The 24,977-nt window shown below is 36.9% G+C and overlaps 1 protein-coding gene across 5 annotated transcripts in view; it reads right to left on the reverse strand.

Moving 5' to 3' along the window:
* The window catches only part of ITGB6 (integrin subunit beta 6), a 41,145-nt gene that overhangs the window by 4,009 nt on the left and 12,159 nt on the right, over positions 1–24,977 (reverse strand). For 2 of the 5 annotated variants that reach the window (XM_026094644.2, XM_026094635.2), the window contains exons 9-15: positions 19,823–19,912; positions 14,060–14,194; positions 13,425–13,842; positions 12,268–12,490; positions 9,619–9,716; positions 4,610–4,729; positions 1,179–1,345 (exon numbers count right to left, since the gene is read on the reverse strand). In XM_026094644.2, the coding sequence (XP_025950429.1) occupies positions 1,179–1,345; positions 4,610–4,729; positions 9,619–9,716; positions 12,268–12,490; positions 13,425–13,842; positions 14,060–14,194; positions 19,823–19,912 (1,251 nt within the window). Of the gene's footprint in view, positions 1–1,178; positions 1,346–4,609; positions 4,730–9,618; positions 9,717–12,267; positions 12,491–13,424; positions 13,843–14,059; positions 14,195–19,822; positions 19,913–24,977 lie in introns of those variants that run through there. The other 3 variants (XM_026094671.2, XM_026094663.2, XM_064514837.1) reach the window with 3 other exon arrangements.

Below are 24,977 nucleotides of genomic sequence, written 5' to 3' on the forward strand. Positions count from 1 at the left end.
GCACGATTCAGTCTCGAATCAGAAACATGCTTCTTTTCATATCTGCCTCCCAGATTACGGTAATGCCCATAATCAAATAATACTGTATCAAAGATGTATTCCAGCATATGTCTGATATGAGTTATGTATCAAATGTCATGGTTGCACAATTCTAAAACTGAAAATATTTTCTCAGCTGTGAAGTGTAAGTTGTCACGGCCCTCTTATTTGAGCCACATAGACTACCACAAATTGGGGGGAGGGTTAAGTCCCACCTCGGCTTTTCATACTGGCCTCTCAGTCCCTTTGCATCATTTCCTTTTGGAACAGAAGAAAAAAATTAAAATATTTCTATCTAGTATATCCTCCTTTTCCCTCTTACCATATATAGCTCTCCCAAAGGATTGGGAAGACACTCTGAAGTGGCCCTGCCTGTAAGTAACCAATTTTTCCTGACTCAAAAGCTGAAAGGAGGGCAGTAGCTGCTCTTGCAGAAATGTTGCAATCATAAGATTTTGGACAAGAATGTAGCTGAGTAAACTGCAACGTATCACATACCCCCCCAGCACTCACCAGAATGCTAACTTAACATTTGTTTCTTCATGCCTCGGAAGTTTAAAAACTGTTGCAGAAGAACAAAAAAAGCCATGGGCAGAAGGGAAAGAGGAAAAGGGAGCATATGGCATGAGCTTGCATTAGACATGTGCGAGCTATAGATAGAAGCTCAGCCCTCGATTTCTCTGTCCTTTTACCTACATTTTGGACAGCTTACATTGCTTCTATATATAAAGTGGCCTCTCAGCATAACAGAGGCGACCGATAATCTCTCCTTCCTAAAAAAGCCTCTGTTTGTGGGAGGAGGGGAATACCTCTGACGATACTAGAGACAGTGGCCAACTGCGGTAAGATTAATCAGAGGCTAGGTATCGATTAAAAAAAGACTAAAATAAAGCAATAAAAGACTTATCTACAGCACTGTACTTGTGGAAGAAACTAAACCAGAATATTGAACTCTAGCTGTTTTGCAGTTATCTCTAAAAACTCATCATTTTAATTTATAGAATACTAAATGCAGTGAAAATCTACCAGTAAAATCTAACATTTTAAAAGAATGGAACAAAGATGCAAATAGAATTTTTCTGACATTGTCATTCAGCCAAATTAAAGATAGGCTTATAAAATGAATGCATGTAACCTACCGTTTGCCATTTGGCTTTTGATCTTTCTGCTTCAAACTTGGCCACCTCTCTTCGGTCCTGAACTGACACTAGTATTTTCCATATACAAAGTAAAACAATGCCAATGAGAAGGATAGCCAGGGCGACACCCACCATTATCATTGGGATATTTGGAAATAGTGGGCAATCTGTGGAAACAGAAACAATTGTGATTGTGGGTATTCCATCAAAAAGTTGTAGCTAATTAAAAAAACAACCAAGCTGCCTACTGTGGTTCTCCTTTGCTGGGAGCTGTACACATATTTTGCTGCAAGTCCATATTATCTTTCTCCTGCTAGTTCGTTAATGGGTTTGTGAAACTGGCTGAGAAGTATTGCATTTAAAAGTTAGAAATTTAATTAAGTAACATCTTCCATTGTGCTTTTACAATGTTGATTAGCAGCTGCCTGATACAGACTCACAGTATGAGAAGAAAAGTTAGAAAATTATTTTCAGATTTGTGTCATCATAATTCTAAGAAAGAGGGTTGGTTTGACAAGATTATGAATTTTATAATGCTACCCCTGGAGTTTTACTTCTTCAATTTATTGATATTCAATGTGTTGCAAAGGAAAAGATCCTAGGTAGATCTGTATCAGAGTAAAGACACTGAGGACATTTAGAAAAAGGAGGAAACTACATTTCATTCATGAAAGCAATGAGAAAGAAGTTTGATTGGATTTGTTGAAAACATTGGACTTGAACTCCATCAGAATCAGTTGACTCTTGGAACAGTTGAACAGGAAACTCTTGGATTACCAAATTTTGGAGCATTTGAAATGCTTCATTAAGCAGTGACGATTTGTAGAAATTAAATTTCAGAGAAATAATGGGGAAGAAAGATGTCTTCCTCAAATTCTTCCAGAATGAAAGGTTTGATTTTTCAGTTTGAAGGAATTCTGCATTTCAAGATTTGCAATGTATTTTATCCTACAATATTTGAAACAATGGAAAATAAAACTGTAAGTTTTGCTTAGTAAAAACACAAAAAAAAAATTGATTCAATTAAAATAACATGGATGGTAGGACTGTCATCCACTTCAGTGACGCAGAGGTAAGCTCTAGGAAATAACACTGCAATGGATCTCTGTTCATATTCCTATGAAAACATGAGCACAATCTTGGCAAAAATGAACACTCAGATCCAATTGCTGAACATACGTCACTTTAGACTCAGCTGAAGGGGTAAAGTACTGCTGCTCTTAATGACTGAATTTGGTGAGTTATGGTAGAGTATGGGCCAGCAGAAGTACTGAAAAGAAAATGCTGTTTTAAACAAAGAGCACAACTTTCAAACAAAGGCACCTAAGCAGGACTTATAAATAACACAGCTGGCAAGGGGTAAAGACAGAATTTAACTAAGTGGGAGGGAGTGCCATCGCAGACATGTGGCCACGGGTTTATCATGTATCAGGAAAACGCACTGCACCAGGCAGTGCTAATGAAGGTCTACTGTAACTGCTGCTCAGTCTGGCACCTGGATGCATAAATTTCCCTCTATGAATTTACATGCAGATTGCAAATGTCCAGATGGGACATCAGTTGCAAGTTTGGTCAGACACATTTCAACCAGAGACACGAATTCTAGATTCTGTATTTTAAATGTATTTCATTTTCTCTTCCACAGGTAAGTTACAAATGTGCTAGAGCTGCGATATATTTCTTAATGGCTGCTCTAATTTTTGTTATCCTTTTTTCTCCTGTAACTGCTAGCAATCCAAGGCTGACGATGGGATTTAAAAGTACAAATTAAATCATTACAAAAATCAGTGTTATTCCAGAATATAATTTCTTTCTCAAGGATTCAGCATAAAAATAATAATATAAAGACCAGAAGGCTCACGTTTTTCAGCAAATCTCAATTAAGGGATTACTGTAATATTAAGAGGTGTTGCTCATGAAAGTCAGTTTTACAAACTTCTCTGCTGAACCATGGTTTAAGGACATTGAAAATTCATTCCAGTTTCATTTGGCTTACATGGATTGTATTTTGCATTACTTTTTTGGTTGGTGGCATTTATTTGACTAATTCGGAGAGATCCAGTTGAGCAGTGAGTTAATGCTCTGGCTAGTGGTGCCTTCTTGACTTCAGTTCCATAAGTGAAACCAACCTGTAGAGCATTTCTGGTGTTCACGTGCATCACCTTGCTCAAGGCCCAGGAGCAGAATAACAGATGGCAATGAGGTTGGTTTGCTAGAATCGTGGGAGGGCTGCTACAGAAGGTTTAACACACCGTACCTCCCTTAAGATACCTCTTCTTTTTTTCAGATCTTCCCAAAAAGTGTAGTATATGTTTGATAAAGAGAACACCTTTCAATGCTTTACTCTTGAGTCTTAGGGATGCAGCTTACAAAGGAACGTACTTCTTTAGTACTACACTTTGTTACAAAAATCTTTGCTATAAACATAACCTATATACAACCAGACTACTGTTCCTATAAAAGCTGCTGTTTCGTGCAATGAAATCAGTTTGAGTCTCAATATGTATGCTAGAAAAATGCTACACAAGGCTTAACAAAATAAATAGGAGGATATCTTCAAAACTTATGCCTGACACTTATACCAACAAAATAAAGTTACAAACCTGCATGGTTTTCCCTAAATCATAATTAACATTTAGCCCTGAGGCACTGGGTGTGTCCAAAAGAAATGCATTTTCTTGCCTAGAAACCAAACTGTTTGGCAGCTGAAAAGTGGTGTCTGTGTTCTCTCCTGTCCCACATGATTAAGATCTTAAACGAAAAATCGTCATCAAAATAACAGTAAATAAAGAAATAATGTTAAATGAAAGGACATAGGATAATACAAAGGTCTCTTAAATATCTAGGCTAGTGATGTGAAATTCATTCAAAATTTAACAGTACTACAACATTAAATATAAAGATATTTTAGCATTCTGTAGCATATTCATTTCATCAGGTATGTCCAACAAGATAGTATTTTGGATATTTGTCAGTCTGGGAAACACATATTTCCAAGTTGAATACAATTTTTGCAGACAATATGAAGGACGCTGAGTACTATCATCTTAAAACTGTGCAGGGCTTTAGAAAAATTAGCTGACTTGCAACCCTTGGGTGGCAAAGGGTTTATAGATAGGAAACTCATACGAAGTAGTTTGTCTAAGGCCACAGACAGAGCCAGAGCTGAGATCAGAACACAGCAGTGCCTGATTAATCCGTTGAATCATTCTGCCCATCCTTCATGAAAGGCCAGGTATTTATTTTATTGCAGCATTAAATAAATACTTTAGGAGATGCTCTTTTGGCTGGGCAGAGGAGAATTACAGACACAAGGAGGTGCAATGCTGCTTAAAACAGCTCAGCTTGCTAGTGCTGCTGGAACTGACAGTCTGCCCCATCTGTATTTTTAAATCAGGCTCTATATAGAAAAAGCAATATTCGCTGCTTACCTTTCTGTTCTATGCTATGAATAATTGTCCTTCCCTGTTCATCCGTAGTCAGTAGAAATGTGGTAATACATTCATTTTCCCCCTGCAAAGAGCAGGGAATGGATTTATCCTCTGAGTAATCTACAGGGGGGGGAAAAAGTCATCCAGCAGAAGTAGTGAAATTTAACATGTAATAACAAGAGAAATTAATGGCATAATGTCTGTCACAGCCTTGTGTGTATATAGTAAAGAGTGAAAGACAAAAGCAGAAATTACCTCAGAATTTCTACTAAATTTAACAGCTTTTTTTTTTTTTTGCTCTAAATTTCTTTGTCTTGCTTTCTTTCAGATTTTTCACTTATATTTCAGAAGAGCTGATACAGGTGTTGTCAATCTGCACTGACCATCAGATGCACCTTATTAATCTGGTGTAATGTGAATTTCAATGAACTGGAAGTTCTTCCAAGACACTTAACCACCAGCTTTCTAGGAAATGTAATAGTCTCCAATTATAGGACAAAGTAAACAGTACATTCTCTTTGGCTTAGAGCTACTCCTAGCATGTCTAGATTATGTTTCAAAAGTACATATACACGTATCAGACAGAAATTGATAGTGTTTAAAGGGCTGCCATTTATTTCTTCCACAATAGTTCTCTCAAAGATTAGTGTGTCATGTATTGCCACAATAGTAAATACAAATTAATAACAGAAAACTGCAATTCTGGGATCTTTGTAATGTGATTCAATGGAAAGCAAATTAAAAGTAATCTGAGATGACAGTCTGCCCAGTTTTACTTGTCCCTCCATTTAATGTAGACCTGCAGGAAAATTTAATCCTTTTTTTTTTTCAGGTGATTCCTAACTGGGAAACCTTTTCTACTGAGAAGAGTTCATTCAAAAGGCAACAGGGGAAAAGAGTGAAGCTAGTGGTGACGGACAATGAAAACCAAATAAGATGATCAAAATTTGAGACTACAAGTCCAATGCCAGAAATGCCACAATTCTGAGCCTAGCCATTACATATTTTTACAGAGCAAAAATATCCTGCTTAATAACTGCATGCATAAATACCTCTGTGGCTGAATGCTTGTTATGTTTCCATATAAACCATGATTTAAGGAGCACTGGTAAGCTAGCTATGCTTTTCAATACATTTTTCAAAAAGCTTCTTTGGTTTTTGTAATTTGTAGAGGTAAGAAAAAACAGTAAGTTTCTCAAACATTTCTTTCATGACAATCGACTGTCATTTCAACTCTGTCCATCTTTTCTTCTCTAGTCAAAACACTTACTGACATTGCATAAGCAACTAGAAATCTTGAGTTCTCCAACTTTAATATCAAGAAGACAAATGAAACACAGAGTAGGAATCCAACCTGAATAACAGGATTTTAAAGAAAACTATTGTTCATAAAGAATTAAGTGGTCACTTTCTTTTTTTTACATATTGCATACTGCCATAAGGTTTGGTCTTCCCATATATCAAACAGTGGTAAACTGTACAGAGAGTATGAAAATATAAGTAGCTGAACACCCCACTGTCATTTTGTCTGCTTTTTATAAACTGAGGATCACATCTGGTTTGATTTTAATGGAAACATCCTCTTGATTTGTGATAGTCTTACATTTAACCTGTCGTCTGTCCTTAATGCTATAGAGTGATATGTTATCTATCAAGATAATAGGCAGACGAGACTTGCTGATTTAACAAGACTTGTTTTTGTTGAAAGGACTGAAAACCCCAGACTGAGTGCACCGAATTGGTGACACTCATTGGCAGTTCACAATTCCAATAATACTATCACAAATTTTGCAATATTTGGTGTTTCCCAACTCTTTTAAGCAAGAAGATCCAAAGAATTTCAGCTTAAAAAAAAGAAAAAAGCAGTTTCTAGCCCCCAAGCATCCTAAAACCCCAGAAAGTAGAAACTGCAAGTATATTAGTTATTTTAAAAATAAAATTTTTAATTTAGGCATAATTTGAGACCAAGGGGTGCAGAAATTTGGTTTTGTGCAAGGCCTTAGAAATGAAGGCAGTGATGCCATTTCAACTTATTCAGAACTCAACTTATGCTTAGTATTTTTATTTCTCAGATGTTGCTTTTAGGGTGAGGGTTCACTACGAGACAGTATTGCTTAGGCTATTTTTAATTCATATGCACAAAACCTCACCTGTGTAATTTACACCTGTGTAATTTTCTGTGTTCTTTAAGGAAAAATCATACTTTTCCCACTCCTGATAACGGCCTAATTCCATTAATTTCAGTGGAAGTTGAAATCAGTGGAGTCACACTGGCATAAAAATTCGGTAACAGTAGCAAGTTGGATCCTCAAAATGCAAAAGACTGAACTGTGTTGTAACAGACACTTAGATAAAAGGATGCAACAAAAATGTTGACTGTAAACGTAAATGTCATTATGAACTTTCTTGTTTGTCTTTTGCTCAGCAAAAGGCTTTTTGGGGACAATTTCATCTCACTTTGAGAGAGAACAACAGAAGGCTGAGCTAGAGGCTCCTTTAGGCTCGGTCACCCACTTTCCTGTTGGATGGGGAATTTGCGTGGGGTTAACATTATAGCAGAGCCACAGGGGAGAGAAGCAAATGGAGGGGTAGGAAATGCCTGAGTTCTCCAAAGAAAGTGTAACTGTGCCTACTGGGTTTGTAGGGTTTGGTGCCCTGTGACTGGGGCTGTGACAGGATCCAGGGTTTTAGGTATTATGGTTCCTCCTGGGTAGCAACTAGAGCAGCAAAGATTCACCTCAGACACACCTGGCAAAGAGGTGGTTAGCCCCTCTTTTGAATACAAATTCAACTATTCAAAATAGGTGAAAAGAAAATAAATATTCAAAAGAGCGATTTGCCATTGAGATAAGCCACAGCTCAGTAAATTTGAAAAGATCAGCACCTCGCGAGCTGCTGTGTCATCACATGCCCTGCCTGCTCTCCCGGCGGCGAGCGCCGGTGCAGGCTTCCTGCAGCGCCGTTGTGCAAGTGGCCCCGCTGCGGGAAAGCGGGAAGGGAAACCGCAGCCCACGCAGAACTGAAACTGAGGGGGCAAAAGGCACTGTCGAGAGTACAAAACAGGCATTCCAAAGAAACAGAAATATGTAAAGTGTACATTTTTTTAATCTGTTCCCCAGTTTCAGTTGTTATGTTACAATGATGTAAATAAAAGAAAGTAAATCGATATTTAAAGCGCTAATATTTTACTTAATTACACAACCTAGAGATATTTCAACTTTCAAAAAGTCTTGAAATGTTAGAGAAACTGAAATATAAAACAGAAATAAGCACTGTGATACTATATGAAGTCATGCTAAAAATCCATCTTAAATACTAAGCAGTCCTCTACCTATACTACTTTTGAAATATTTGGGTGACAAAGTTTTGATTTTAGGATTTAGGTTTTTTATTTTCAATACTTTTTTCCTCAGGACTCCTTAATGAGGCTATCTCCATGCCCCAACTAATCATTTTTACCTTTTACACAAGCATTTTGGATGACAAACAATTTGTAACAGCTTTTTTTTTTTGAGGGATTAGAATGTGAACAGTTATCCAGCCTTAACTACAGCAGTTGTTGACTGCTGTAAACAAATTTTAAATCTACAGTAGTAACTGACAGTCACAACCAGAGAAGGACAGGACTTGAAAAAAGGAAATATGCAGGAATAGGACATACTATTGTTGCTCTCATATTGCTGCGTGTGTGCGTGTGTGAGAATAGAGCCATACGAGTGACTGATCGTGATCTTGACTAGTATTCACTATATTAAAAAATAGAATGACTTATATATTCTTAGCTACAAATACCTGCCATCTGGTGATAGCAATCTATAAACTTCACTAACTACATAGGTACAATAAAAGTGCTCCAATATTTTGGTGCATGGCTGCTTCCCTTTCTACTTGCAGGCTTTTAACAAATATTCCTTATCTGTTTTTGAAACCTGCAGAGTCTATAAAGGTCTATAAAGGTATAACTTAAAATAATAGTTTAATAAAAATATAACATTAGAATGAGCTTTCCCGATGAGGGAATTATCTGCAATTTTTGAGCCCTTTATTATGGAGTAATGCCCTCTAAACCAATAACGCTGGAGCTTTCTCAGAAACACATATATCACTGAAACTTTTGCACATATGTAGCTCTAGATAGGTTTCTGACAGTTTAGCAGACACACGCATACTGCATTCTGCATCATCATCCTAATTATTATGTTTGTGTGATTTAATGCTAATGTTAGGTCTATGATGTGGGTATAACACACCTATGTACTGCATCACCTAAGCAGTGTGTTTTGCCATAGGATTGGAGTTGTTGCCATTAAGATAACTACTGAGTGCCTACTGTACAGGCAAGCACCTTCCTCTACAGGCAAAAAAAGAAGAAAAGAAGGGCTTTGATGCAATGTTTCATTTAAAGTTATATTTCTTTTTCTGTGAGGGTAATATTTTATTCAAGGTCAATTTCTATTCCAGGAACTCTCACTGATGGAGCACAGCTTCAAATTACTGTGAGCAAGGGACGATGCATTTAGCCTTTAGGGTACTAGAAATGTCTCAATAAAAACTGACAAGAAGCAGAATGACTTTACATAGATTAAAGAGCTGTGTCTGGGGGAACTGCCTGCTGTAATCAGCGGTCTGCCTGACGACTGGAATCAGGTTTTGTATTTGTAAGAGAGAAGAAGCCACACTGAAACTTATGGTAGAGGCGTGACGACCTCAGGGGCTTTCATCAGCCACTGATTTACAGGGAGAGGTATTTATTCAATTCTGTCCTTTCTTTATATAAACTGCTTAGAAAGTAGGTGTGTTCCAGTGAGTTAATTAACTTGGAGGGGTAAAAACAGTTCTGATTTGCAGCTCCTTGCTACCACAGAACAGCTGTAGACAGACAGCGATTGACCTATGAGCACTAATATAATTCCATGGTAGAAAAACAAGGCTACTTTCAAATATAAAATTACTGAAAGGGGAAACTATCTCTAATCACAAAAAAAAAAAAAAAGATTGAGTGTACAAACCCTCTGCAGTGCTGACAGTTGCATCAACCAATTTACATTTTTCACTGCATTCTCCCTGTGACTTGTCATCAGAAGCCAAATGACATTCTACACAGCTCCTGTGGAATATAATTCAACAACTCATCAATCTCTGCCTGTCACAAAGCACCAATATAAAGGCAAGTACATATGCATCTACATTTTAAAAAGAAGCTAAACAAAAGGTCTTGTGCTATGGATACAGTAGTTCTCAGAAATATGATAGGTATTGCCACAAAAAAAAAGAAAAACCTGAATAAAGGTATTGTGGATAAGCTTTCTTGTCCTTTTTCTCTCCCAGATCTTATTAGCTACCAGACAGAACCCCAGGCAACATTATTCATGTAGGTCTATTAAAGACATAGGGTTACTCACACATAACATTCATTTTCAAAAATAAATATTCTGAACTAAGCTTACACTAAATACCAGTGAAAGGAGTGTCTATCAAATGAACAATATTTGATATCGACTTCAGAGAGATCAAGCTGGGGCACTTACTATAAGTCTTCCTTTGTTGAAAGTCTCTTGAATAATGTATTATATCTACCAACTGACTAAAAACACTGTTTAAGTGTCTCAACAGATGTCTCTTGAATGCAATTACTTGTCTCAGGGTTTACTTACTTAAGTGTTAATTATACTAATGCAATTTATTGGAAGAGGATTTCCAGGTTATTTACTTTATTTAATGAGGGAATGACTAGGATATTTTTTAAAAAACAGAGAGTCTAAATCAATTCCCTTAGACGCCTGTGAAAATTTTCACAGCAACACAATGAGGCTTTTAGTTCGGAGTTAATTCATGGAAAAAAGAAAAAACAAACAGAATTCATATATGAAAATTCTGGAAAGGGAGGGGAAAAGGGAAGGAAAAAAGAGAGGAGCAGGACAGGGGGGAAAAAATAGAAAAAGAAAAAAGAAACAAATAAAGTAGAAAGAGAATAACCTCAGCAAAACATCCCAAGAAAACCTGGCCATCTCCTGTTGCATTGAGTTACATATCTCCATAAGAATAAAGCTGAGGCTTCTGAGATTATCTTCACAGGATGGAGGTGACCTTATCACTAGCTCTGGAAGTGGTGAATAGTAAAAGTGAGTGGGTAATGGGATAGCCTCTATCTACTGGAGATAAATTCAGTGTTGTTGGTGTTTTTGTCATATTTGCCATGTTTCTCATACTACCACTCTCTTTTTCTCAGCTGCCTAGCCATTAATCTCAATCCCCTCTGACCTGGTCTTTTAGCTCTTTTGGTTACCCTATCCAAGTATTCCAAATGTTCTGTCTCTTTCGGCTTTCCCTGCCCTGCATTTCAGCAATGGAAGTGACCGCAAGAGAGAGAAAAGATCTAACATTGTGTCGAATATACATGTTTAAATGGGCTAATGTAATGTCCATCGTGTAACTTAATATTTCTTGTTATTCTCTGCCAAACTGGGCAGTGCAAAGCAGCGTCATTGTACTTAGTGTTTAGAGCTCTTGTACACAAAATTTCTCTTTACTTAAACTATGCTTACTTAGGCCTATGTGCCTGAAGTTTGAACAAACCGATTGGCTTTCTTTGTAGGTCAAATTTAGCAATAACATAAATGAAAACTAAATTACATGTCATAGAATAGATTCTCATCTCCTATATAGTATATGTTGGAAAGACATGCCTGGAAATACAACGGTGGAGAGCTAGTGTGGAAGAGAAATGGGCCTCAGCTCTAAATAAATAGATGTGACATAGTCATGAAACATTAATGCAATTTACACTGACTCAGGGCTCAGCAAGCAAAACCAGTGTCATTAATAACCAGTGTTCTGTGATGCGAGCTTAAATTTGCACTTATGCCTGCTCATTATGGACTGACTTTAGCCCTGCAAGAGCTCAAGTAATACAAGCATAAGCATGTATGTATTTAGAGGGTTCAGTTTTATTTTGCACTTTCTTTTTAGTTACTTTTCCTATCATGAACCGTACACACCACGCATCACAGCAGGCAACCTACATATATTATGTATGCTTAGTGAATAGAAGACACTTCACCATTTACAGTCAATTTATCATAAACTTATACATGACATACAACTACCCACTGATTTTATCCCTAGACTATGACCTAGTTTATCTTGGTTAGGCCTGTTTAATTCAGCCAGGCTGAACTGAATTTGGAATATGAACTTGTGCATATGGAAAGCCTGAGCAGGGAGTATGACCTTAATAATTCACACACAGGAGAACATTAATAAAAATTCCAAAATTTTCTCAGTTTGTTCCCTGTGAGTTCTCATTTTTGTCAGCCATGCTGGGGTATTTTTATTCTGTACTATGGACATTCATCTGTATTTGCCTGATACTATCATCTAAGGCCACCATGCTGATTATTTGTGCAATCAGGAACAACAGTGTGATGCTTTACTTGTGCTATCTGAAGGTGATTAAACCACCTTCCTTAAAGGTCTGTTGTACAGGAGCAATGCTGAGAAATGGTTGGTGTCTGAGTTATGACTACCCCTCTTAAGGACACAGAGAAGCTCTCATATTTTGGTCTGTAATTCCAGTGAAATTGCAGCAGTAAGCACACTACGGAGTCAGCAGATACCTGAATGATACAAAAATCAGAGATGTAAAACCAGCACGTTACCGTTTGGAACTGCAAGGGTCGTCACAGAGAGGGCATTTTTCACACGTGCTGCCTGAAGCCCCTGGGTGTGTGCAAGCACATGACCCACAGATGCACTCGCCTCTCCCACTGCACAGCATCCCATCCTCAGAAATGCAGGAGCCAGTGTCGGTTGTGCAATTACAGTATTCACCAGTCCATCCACTGTGGCACATGCATTCACCACAGTCACAGTCACCATTGCCTGCAGAAACAATCATTATACTTAAGATCAATGTTTTACTACAAATCTGAATGATTGTCTTTAAAATTGTTCTCCTTAATAACAGATGTTTTCACCACTCCAACTGTTTTCACTCTTATACCACCCTCCTTCCTCCCCCAGCATTTTCAATTTTGAGCCAGAGGATCAAATTTTCACTTAGACTGGCTGCAAGCCAGTGCAACTCCATTCACTTCACTGGAGTCCTCCAGATAGATTCTTATCTCCCGACAGTGCACAACTTAATGGGTAAATCCTCTTTCACTAATAGCAGCATAATTCCAGTTTATCTAGTCAGCACCATGTCATTGCAGGTTCATGCCCATCTAATACTATTCCCACAGTTTTACCAGAACGACTTCTGATTTATAATGGTGTAGCCCAGAAAAAATAAAAAATACAAGCTCTTAAATTCTTATATAGCACTCATATTGAGATAAACTGAGAACAGTTGAAATCATTTAGGTTACTGGGTTAAAATTTTAAACGATCACAGCGTAAAAGTGATTAATTAAGATGAGTATACTGTGATAATTATGTCAGAGTGAAGTTGTATAGTGCTTAACACTAATGTATGTCAATATACTTACCTAAACTTCCTTGGAGCTACAATCATTACAGCTATTAAAAGTCTGACCCAGTGTGATGAAAGCTGATATGCTCCAGTAAAGCTATGCCAACTTGTATTAGCTACAGAGTGGTTAAAGATGTATCATTTTGAATTTTGAAAACAGGGTTAAAAACTGTTTAGTGATTTTAATTTAAAGATAAATCAGAAATATAAGTTGCAGCACTTTACACAAAACTGATTATAATTTAATATTTTGTGAAAATAGATATTCATAAGATCATAGCTAATAATGAGACAATAATGATCTAAAATATAGATAGCAAAAATAGTTCAGAGGGAACATACCTCCACACTGAAGTCCTCTATGTCTCACACAAGAGAAGTCATCACATTCACAGTGTGGCCCATAAATTTTTCCATACATTGATGAGTGGCAAACACACTGTCCACAATAGCAGTCACCTCTGCCACTGCAGGAGCTCTGTTCTGCAGAGCCCTTGCAAGATTTAGTGCCGAGGAAATTTTCATCACATTCACAATGTGGACCCATGTAGCCAGGGTCGCAGATACAGACTCCACACTCAAAAGATCCTTTCCCTTTGTTGCACTTTGAGCTGTTCACCTCAGCCTTTGCCTGACAGCTACAGCTGCATTGTGGATGAATTTCAATTTCCAGGACATCACTGAGGCCCACGGGTTTTATCACAATATGCCTTCTATTTTTTTCGCAAGTAGGGAGACTTACAGTCATATTAAAAGAGACCTGGAAGAGAAAATGTTGTCTGTTCAGAACTGCAGTATATATAGGACTGCAGGATAGTCTGGAAGCACACGCATAGGAGAGAACAAGAATGCATTAGATATTGCCTGATTTCTTCTAACTTATTTGGAGGAATATTATTTAATAAAGAACAACCTTCTACCTTGGCATTTTAAATTCTCTGAAATTAATGTCTTTGGAGAATCTGTTCTTTACTTACTATCTCTCCCACTTTCACATGAGAGCATTTCCTCTTATGCTGAAAAAAGGTCCCATTGTTACAGATTGCAGTGAAAGAGAGATCCAGTCCTTCTGTGTCTCCAAAGACCTCCAGTTCTACTTCGGATCTCAGCTCCTTAAAGAAAAAGAAGTGATGAATGGATTGATAACATTGCCAAACACTGCTAATGTTCCACATCTGTGTAACACAGATTGTAACTTATCCCTACCTGTACAGGAGTAAATTCATGGGTTTGGCACTTTATTTACATACTTCTCTATTGCAAGAAAAATGGAGAACGAGGAAAAGAAAAAAGGGCCAACAGAAGCAGCCTTCAGATGAAAGCACTGGCAGTATCAGTTTAATATCTGGTATCACAGTGCTTATTTCCTGCACTTGCAGGGGAATAACTTCAATGCTTTATTAAATCATCTTTCATTACTAAGTGCTCTGTTGACAGATACAGGTTTTGGCTCTGGTCTTGCTGAGGAATGGATGTGTATCTCTGATTGCCTTGCTACCACTGTGCATTCCTTGATTAGCCAGTGTATGTCAATATTGTTCTTTGTTTATCTCCACTATTAGAATCAAGCCTTACAATCTCTCTTACAGCAGTTCAGTTTTGCCTCAGTGTGAGGCCTCCACAACTTGGCCTGATGTTTCCAGGGCAAGAGCCAGAATCTGGTTCTGAATTAGCTCACACAGTTGTGTAGCTTGCTTGGTTCTTTTTTCTTCTGCTTGGAAACTGTTGCTTCATGAGCTGTTTGTGCTATTTGAAGACATATTCAGCAATGTCCTCATTTCTAAAATCAATTTGTAAAATCAAGCTTTTATTCCTTAAATGAAAAAAGCTCTTCAACTTACTTCCTGAGTGGTCTCATACTCAATTTTTTTATATTTAACTCTAAATTATTTTTATGTCAACTTTGATTACACAATTTAGCCTTAATCCAAAGCCTATAGCAAGCCATGGGGAAATTCCCTATGACTTCACTAGACTGTGGATCCAATAAATGGAAAATTTTCAAAAGCACCTTAGCAACAGAGGAGCAAAAGTCTCACTGACTTGGCTTTGTGCTCTTGCAAGCTCAATTGCTTTACAAAATACCCACTGCACTTCAAAGCATGAGGAGCTTGTTGACCTTACCTCAGTGAGTCATTCTAGTAAAGGAATCAGGATGACTCATTGTAGTAAAGGTCTGGTGGGGTGAATACAATGGTATTACTTGAAACTAAAAGTAGACTAAGTATAAACCCACACAGACAACAACTCCCTATCCTTTGTACATGTCCTAGATTCTCTGGAGGTTTGTCTTAGGTTTTTTGCTGTGAGTTTTCTTTTGGAAAACTTTTTCAGTAAACCAAATAACTTTAATAAATGACAACAACACATATCATGCAAGACATATTCACGTAATACCCAATCCTCTCTCCAGCATGCAGTCTGAGCAATAAAGCTGTGCACTGCGCATCGGGTTGGTAATGTGGGTAGCTCTGGGTGCGTCTGATTTTTGCCTCCCATTTGTGTTGGAGTTAGATGTTTATGCGGCTATTAAAACAATGCAGAGTTTCTTAGATAATTTGTTTACAATAGCTGGACACAAGGATCAAATATAGCAAGCCTCAAGATAAAACTGTGAAAGTTGGCATGTACTAAAGTAACAGGATATATCACTAAATATTCCCACTTCTGCCAGCTGCAAAACTACAAGACTCAAATAGAGTGCAACTGTGAGCAAAAATTAAATGCTGCGGAACACAAGCTCATAGTAGTTAGAAACACGGTGCCTGTACTAGGTCATTATGAACATGCATCCATTTGCTGTTGTGAGAAGTGTGCAGTCATCAAAATATGCACCTTACTCAGCTGAAAATGAATGTATATTCCCTGACAACTCCAGTTTCTTAGACCTGAATGTCTATGCAAACTTCTAATGGTGTTTTAAATCTACTAAGCTGCCTGGCTGTAGTTTGGGGACAAACTGTGGACAGTTCAGTGATCTTAAAGCCATTTACAGAGAAACATTTGTGTTTCAAAAATTTTTCTGAATGAAACAACAGTGAAGTGTTATAAACTTGTGCCCTTGTTATGGTACCTATTCTGTTTTAAAATTTTATTTCCTCAATCTTATTATGCCATGAGCAAAAAGAGAGCCAAGCATTGAGAAGAAGAGTGGAATTTTATGAAATTTTAAAATGCTGGAATAACTTTTTCATAAAAAGGCCTGATTTCAGTCACAATGCATTTTAAACTAGGACTCTGTGATACAAACCTATACAGATTTAACCTTAAAAAAAAAAACAGGCAGAAATATGCTTACAGGAGAAAATGAATCATACTAGGGAAGAACATGAGGACTCCTTATAACAAATATTTTGACAGCTCAGACTTTCTTAACTTGCTTACTTCCTCTCTTGAAGCTTTTAGATAGCAACACATGTGTGAATGATATTAGCAAATCTAGTGTTTGTACAGCAAGCACAGACTCTAAAGCACTTTAAAAGTGTTAAAAGATTTTTACTACTCAATGGGGCAAATACTTATTTATTTCTATTTTGCAGATGAAGAAACAGAGACATTTGGAGTTGAATTACACTGCTGAGAGCATCATAGAAGGTGTGTGATAAAAATGGAAGTAGTTCTTCTGTTTTGCATGTGATTTTTAACCACAAGTCTACCCTTGTTTCCCCCTCCCCACCCTAAAAATTCTGATTTCTTCACTCATGTCAAATAAGGTGTTTCTCTGTATTTCCTGCTTGGAAGATTTTTAATCATGAAGCAATAGGATCATTAACCTTTAAGGTTAAATGTAATAAAATGGGCTCTAGGAAATCTTGAAAGCATGACATGCTGCTGCCTGTAAACCTATGAGCAATTCTGGTGGATAGTCTAGACAAGCTGTACCTGAATTAGGACAGAATGAGTTATGACCCAATTGCAGGAGCACCGTTCCTGCATCCACCTTCCTGCTGCTATGGGAGGGGAGCGAGCACCGATTTCATAACCCTGCCCAGAGGACAGCTGAACTTGGAATTGGCCATAACAATTCAGGAAAGAGCACCTGAGGTCACCACTGACAGCTCTGTGCCATCATCCGCTCAAAGTGCAGCAGCAACCAAAAAGCCAACACTATGCTGGCCACCAGTACAAGAGAACAAGAGAGAGGTCATCCTTTTGCTTCTGTTTAAAACCTTAATGTACCCTGTCTTGAGTACTGCATGCTGTTCTGGTCTCCACATCTCAGGAAAGACACAGCAAAGTCAGAGAAGGTAAAGAGGTCATCTAAAGTCTTCAAGGGGATGGAGCAGCTAAGGAGAGATTAAAAATGCTGGGATTCTCCAATTTGGAGAGGAGAAGATATGGAGTGGGAGATGATTCTTGGTGGCGAAAGAGTACAAAATCATTAAGACCAGAAGAAGATAAGCTGAATGCAGTGCTGTTATTCACCCAATCCTGCAGCGCTTGAAGGTAGGGGCACTCAATGACATTTTAAAACACAGAGATTGGTTTGAAATGGGAAAAAGAAAGTACTTCTTAATGCAGTGCAATTGAACTCCTTTTTGCCAAAGGAAGCTGTGGAGACAGAAAATATCATCAGGTTCAAAAAGGGGATTAGGAAAAACATCATGCACAGCAGGCAGGAAATAGGCAAGGATATACTCTCCAACATCCCTAATACAACAGTTGTAGATGCTGGGGAAATATGAGGGGGGATGGACTGCAAAAACCAGCCAGACTGGCATGCGCTCCCTAAACAGCATCTCCTATTGCCATTGCCAGAGACAGAACACTGGGCTAGACGGACCATTGCTCTGACCATGAAGGTCATGTCTCATGCTCTCATTTCTTAGAAAGAACATATCTACCACTGTTCTGGGACAGAAAGGAGAAATAGCCTTTGTCCTCGCTGGTAAACATGAAAGGGAAGGATATAGAAAAACATCTTCACAGCTTCCAGCAAGAAGGAAGATGTCACGACAATGCAATTAGATGAATCACTGCTCTGCACCTAACGCAATGCTACAGCAGACTCACCAGGACACAGCACTGGGACAAATATTTTATATTTCTCCATTACTCCTATACTTTACAGTGCCAGCTTCAAGAAATCCTGATAGGAGACAGATTGGACTAATGATATGTTAAATTCCAGAATTGAAATCCTCGTTCCACTGCAAGTTTAGCACTGACTTTACTCATGTAAAATTTTCCCTCTGAATTTATTACTATTTGTAGAGTCTCAAGATCTTAAAGTTCTTTGCATATTTAATTTTCATGGGATAGGGAATCTTCTGGTATTTGTATTTCATTTGAGAATCACAACAAAACAATTGTATTGATTTTGTAAGAGTTAAAAGAATTTGGTTTGCTTTTTTATCATCAAGACGAAAATAATTTTGGATATAATAATGATTTTCTTATTCAGCCTATAGGAGGAACAGTGGAAGAGTTTAAAGTAAAGAAACAGAAAACAGCATTTTATAGAATTATTTAATTCTAGCAATTGGTAGAGCAGTTTTTTAATAAAAAGTGGGAGGGGGAGAATGAGGAGAGAAATCTATGGTATATCAGCATGTAAGTAAATGTATTTACTCTGTGTTACAACTTGTAAAAAAGTCTAAAAACATTCTCCTGAAAGAAAAGAACAAGGAAGCTGGGATGCATTTTACAAACAAAGCTCTGAAGAGCAGTACTGTGTTTATATTCCCATCATCTTTTCATATTTCTCTGTATTATCTAAAGAAACTCATTCAAGTCCTCTTTCTCAGCCTGTATTCTGCTTTAAAAAACACTGAAACAGCCTCACAGGGGCAGTATCAAATTGCTAAAGTGGAGAGTAGCATTCACCACAGAATAGTGCTTTTTTTCCAGCACAATTCTTGCAGCACAATTGTACGTATGCTCTGGTGACAGGTACCAATAGGAACAGAGCTGCATCACAGTGGAAGACCTGAACATCTATGTCAAAGAAATCTTTAGAGTAAGTCTGAAACAGAGGACTATGAAGAAGACACACTGACATGAAATTTAGCATTCCAATTCAAGTAAGGAATGAGAGAAAATTTGTAGGAGTTTTGTTTGGAAAAGCATGAAAATTGGATATAGTTCTAAATAACACAGTACTCAACTTTAAGTAATTATGGTATCTACAATTAACAGAGATTTATAATCCACTGGAAATAAACAGAGATAAAACACACAGAATCCAGGTTGAATGTATAAAAGAAGCTTTTCAGCAAAGTGCTGCTAGAAAATCCCTGATGCCACGGCACCTACCATCATCTCTCGTTCACTCTTTTCACAGGGGGCTACATAGTGAAAACGAGTCCTGGTTATATGCATTGTTTCCATTTCCTTTGCCCAGTGACAGTTCTATAGCTAATAATTAACACAAGTTTATAATGAATTGCATGACCAGTGAAGGCTCTACATCCCGATTTTTAACAATTTCTAAATAACTTCTTTGACTTCCTAATCGAGAGAGTGGATCCTACCAAACCATTCTATTAACTAAGCGTTTCAGGAGGATATAATGAGAATATAATGTAATATTATTACAAATAAATAAAACCATTGTTTCCACACTCACTTAATCCTCAGAGAGAAAAAGAGATTTCCCATAAAGTTTGGCACATATGCATAAGCAACGATGGTCTTGCAGTCAGTGCAGAAAAGAACCAAAGACACTTGTTTTTACAAAATGGCAATCTAATTTTGAGAATATAGACATGCAGGAAGAAAACACATTACAGGCACCTTACCTGATACGCAGCAATGATCAGCTGGAGGATATTTCCAGAATCTTTCTGTAGTCGTCCAACAGTAGCTCCAGGAATAAGCTTTGCGTAGTTCTGGAAACATCAATTTAAAAAAAAGCATTAAAAAAACACCTGGGTGACAAGGACCAAGCTGCTGGAAAAGAAAAAAATACATTGTAGCCAACCAAAATAGATAATAGTAACATTTTCAAGCACCCTCATATGCCTCAATAGCACATGTCCTATTTAAGGAGTCCTATGGAGAAGAGCTAGTTTCACTGAAAGAGACATTGCTAAATCACCTATGCATGCTTCAAAGTTTGATACTGTAGTGTTTCCCAGCTATGTTTTTTTAATTTTAGGATGAAGATATATTCTTTCAACAGTTATGTTTTTCTTTAATAAAAATAACCCAAACCAGATTTGACTGTTCTATTGTTGCTGTAATATTTGGGAGTGGGGGGTCCTACATTCAATAGCAGTCTCTTTATTTTTGCAAGCAGTTAAGCATCTTAAGTTCTTATCAGTGAGGGCACAGAAGTTAAGAAGTTTAAATTAAGGGCTACAAGTACTTAGAACAAAAGCCCTTAAAAAAATGCTGCTGTTTTATGATCAGCGTAACACTCCACACCTTTGCCAGTGGTCAGTGACTGTGACTGATTGCTTACTGACTTAATGTTAATAATACACTGCCAATTGAATAATTGATTTCAATGATAAGTTTTTTTCCTCTTTGCATTAATTTGCATTGTGACACTAACATGACATCCATCAGCTAGATTTTAAATATGCTCGTTTAAAATTTATCTTGCCAGGTTGTTAACTGTGTGCACTTCTCTTACTTGTACCTATGCCTATTGAAAGTAGTAAGCATTCATAGTTAAAAGCGCACATTGCAGCATTTGCTTTTTTCTGCAATTTATCATAGGATCAATGCTGTTATTTTAATTTAAAAAAATTCTAAAGAGCTAATAATAAACACGGATAATTTGATACTCTTATTCCCTCCTATACTTTACTTCTCCAAAAGCACTGTGATTACTTTATATATTATATTTAGAATACTTATCATTCATTAGATTTCTAAAGTGCTATTGCAAATCAGTGGGATTAAATACATTTTATGTTACAGCTGGTGATTTTCAATTCCTGACTCCTCCTGTGATTAGTGCTGTTGGAAGGATTCTTCTTAGAATATAGAAACTTGGCATTCGGTAAGCAGGGATGTTTCAGGAGCTGATTATAGAAAAAAAGAGGCAATAAATCTGGAATTTTAAGTATAGAACCCTTTCATCTGTGGCATGCAAAACAAACAGCAGGGATATGCTATTCTGAGGACTTTATTTTGTCTTTTGTCTTTGAACACAAATTTTCTGCATTGTGATGCAAGGATGATGGTGCATGCCCAGTCTAAGTGTAAACCTCTAGTTAATCTGTTAAACCTTACCTTTTAGCATATATTTTTAATTAACCATTAACAAGGTGAGATAGACTGATGCTTTTGGAGTGCTACCATCACAAACCTATGCAGAGGATCTCATTGAATTTAGTCTTTCAGCAAATATTTATTAAAAGGTGAATTACCTTTTTTTAGAGATACTCTTATTCATGTTAGTGAAATCTGAGAATGGCATCTTTGAATTCAGTGGCGTTATGTCAAATTCTTAGCAGTGTAAATGAGAGGAGAATTTGCAGTATAAACAAGGAGAGTAGAGTATCAAACCAAATTTATAATAATCATTTGAAATTCTGAACAAAGGTAGAGATTGGAGTGGTTTTAGCTACAGTAGTAAAATACAGTGTGAAACACATTCTCCTCTAACGTAAAAAGAAAAAAATTGTTCAAAAAAAGCCAATTTCTGATTGTACAGCAATCCTACTTAGGAATAAAGAGGGATTTTTCCCTCAGATAAGTTTGAACAATTTTCTAAAGAATTCTGCTTGAAAACCAATAATACCAACCATTTGCTAATCTCCAGTTTTAAGATATTCAAAATTTTAGGCAATATTAACTACTTCATGAAAACGTAAACACTTGTATGTTCTTTTATACCAAAATAAGATATACAGAGTTTGTCAAAATATTATTGTCATTGCGATATTCACAGATACTTATCAGGTAAATAATTCTTTTAAGAATAAATATATTCCCTGCTGCTTTGCTGAGACTAATGATGCATTAAAATTAGACATATGTGACCATATTTTAAAAGAACTTTTTTTTTAATCCTTTTTCATAAGTAATCTCAAATTATCAGGACTCAGTGTAAGGAACTTCCTTCCCTCCCTTGCATTTAATTTTTAGTAGCCTTATAAATGTTTCAACATGAACAATGCTGTTTGAAAAGTTCTTGTGGTCACGCAAAGCAAGGCTGAGTTTAAGTCTGATGCTCCCATGCACCTATACAGCTCCTGTACAGCTATCTAAAAGAGGGAAAAAGTTTAGGTGTGATGCTTTCCCTGACAAGAATGCAACGTTACAAGCATATATATTCTGTGCTTGTGCAATCCATAATACTTGTGTGTTAGATAATAATGCACACACACCTGTAAGGGGATAAGCTTCAAATTCAGTCTGAAGGGGATCAAGAATATTAAATGACTGAACTCCTTTGTGCTAAACTTTGGGGGATTATACAGGGCTGGAAATATAACATATATTTGACAGTCTGAATACTATGGTATTCACAGTCTGAATACTAATGGAATCTATCAAGTCTATTTAAAGAGCTGCTTTCTAAGTTCTCACAGTCATTTTAATGTATGTTTATCCCTAAGAATGGAATTATAAATAGTCATGGTCAATTTTGGAGTCTGATATAATTAGATGCTGAGTTCAAATAGATTTTAGTTGAGATATTTGGGGAAAAGCTCTCTGCCTCAAAGGATAATTAAGTTTGGGAAGGGATTTCTAAGGGAGATTGCAAAATCTTAAATTGAAAAAGTGGTAAGGAAAAACACCAGTCAAGAATGGTTTAATGTGGTGCCCAGGTGCCAGCTGAGGGCGCTCCCCCAATCCCTGCAGCCTTCAAGACCAGTGGCAGTGCTTCAGACTACCTGGCCACGTACTGCTGCAGGATGGTGCCTCCAAATTTTTTCACCAATAAGGTGAGCGTGCTGATACAATGAACTTGTGCAATGTTCCTTGCTAAAAGCTAAAGGTAAAGCAATAAGAAGATGCTACTCTGGGTTAACAACTACCTGGAAGATAGGAAAGGAAGGTTAGCAAAAAGGTCCTATGTCACAGCAGAGAGCGTAGATGAGCCCCTGAGGTTCTCTATAGTACTATTTTCTATTTCTGTTCCCTGCGTGGCTCAGGGAAGACACCCAGTGTTTCATGGACTGGTTCCAGTTGTAGAGTTGTCCTAAGCAAGAATAATACTCCAGATTTTTGGCAAAAGCTACAAGCTAGTGAGATCTTTCATGAACTGATTCTCAGATTATGACCTTGACAAAGAAGGAATCACTCTGCATCTTGGAGCACTGATTGCCTGGCATTTTTTAAAAATATTTTGATTGTTGAACACTCAAAAGTGGGGGCAAAACACATCACCTAAAATGGCATCCCAGACAGGAACACTTAGTAGGTTTGGTGTTATAAAGAATATATTTCAGTTAACTGAACTATGATTTGTATCCAATGGCATTTGTTGCTGTGCTTTTCTTTTTCATTATTATTATTTTTCAATAAAGCACTCTAGTCAAACAGAGATCTTTCACTGCAGATTCCTAAGTATGACTGGCATTCATTCTTTATTCATCAAAGAAACCATGTTTCTGAAACTATGATCAATTTTCCTCCAAATAGCTCTGAATATATCTCAAAACCGTTGATGACTTTCCTAACTCATTCTTTGTCAAAAAAAGGATATAATGCACTAACACAAGAAGTAGTAACTGAAATTTGGTTTTGTTGTTTCAACTCTCAGATGAATTAGTTCTACCCCAGACATTGGATCCAATAGGCCTTTGTTGCACTGAAGAACTCTCAACTAAAAAACTTCAGTTTTGCCTGTATATATTTATAGGTTATGATCAAGATACCTCCTTTGTTTCATAAAGGTTTTCCAATTCATTTCTGAGTACAGTGCCTAGATTGGATAAAAATATTTTAAAGACAGGCAAATCAATGTCAAGCACATATATTTCACCTCTCATTCTATAACTCTTCCATGAAAGTTCCAAATACTAATGCAACATGTTATAATCAAAATAAAAGGATTTTATGGAAAACTATTTTTATCAGCTAAAACAAGGAAAATTTAGGTCAACAATAGTAGCAGTCAATCACAAGTGTAGTGGGATTCTATAGTCATAGGATAAACTAGTTAAAATTTGTGGCATTAAAAGGTTTTATTAAATCTAACTATTGCTTAACCTTTTCTTAAAAGGGGCCTAAATTAATGGCATGTGATTCATCTTTTCAATAGATGCTTTAATAGTTGCTGCACAAAGTAGCTTGGAAGCATCTCATTGATTAACAGAGCCTTTTTTATCCAAAGAAACTTTTCTCTTACTTGCATTATACTTCCCCTTGGAAATTGTTGGTGGTCACCCTCAGAGTTGGCCAACAGTGTTCTTATCAGAGGTTTTCTGTTTCGGTATCTCTGTGTCAGTGTTATACCAGTATCAAAGTTATCAAGTGGCACCTTTTGTTCACTGGGAACACTAAACGAAGATTTATAACTAAAAAAAAATGCAAGCCATTGTAAATCCAACTGTAGAATTTTTGTTCTTGTTACTTTCTTTGTTAGAAAAATAAAGTGTCACTATCTTCTGTCTTGTAGGGTATATAGCAATCCCATTGAATATATCCTATCTACTGCTTTCATCTTTTCAATACTGCTTTCTGTCGCTTATTCAGATATCTATAGTTGTTATGTCCTGCTTACTATCTTGTACATGATGTGGAAAACCAGTGAAAGCGAATACAAAAATCGTACAAGCCTTACTGTTCTGTCTTTCAAAAATATAGTATACTTTCAAGGGTATATGTAGGACCTGCAAACAGGACTCTAGTGTCACATTTTCACCTGAATGATTCAGATTTGTAATACAAATGTAAACATTCAATTCTCCATGCTTAAGAGTGTAAAAAGAAAAAAAGCTAGACAATCGGATCACTTTTGGGTCAAGGCTATGAGTTTTAAGCAGAACT

The sequence above is a fragment of the Dromaius novaehollandiae genome, chromosome 7, assembly GCF_036370855.1.
Source record: "Dromaius novaehollandiae isolate bDroNov1 chromosome 7, bDroNov1.hap1, whole genome shotgun sequence".
Lineage (NCBI taxonomy): Eukaryota > Metazoa > Chordata > Aves > Casuariiformes > Dromaiidae > Dromaius > Dromaius novaehollandiae.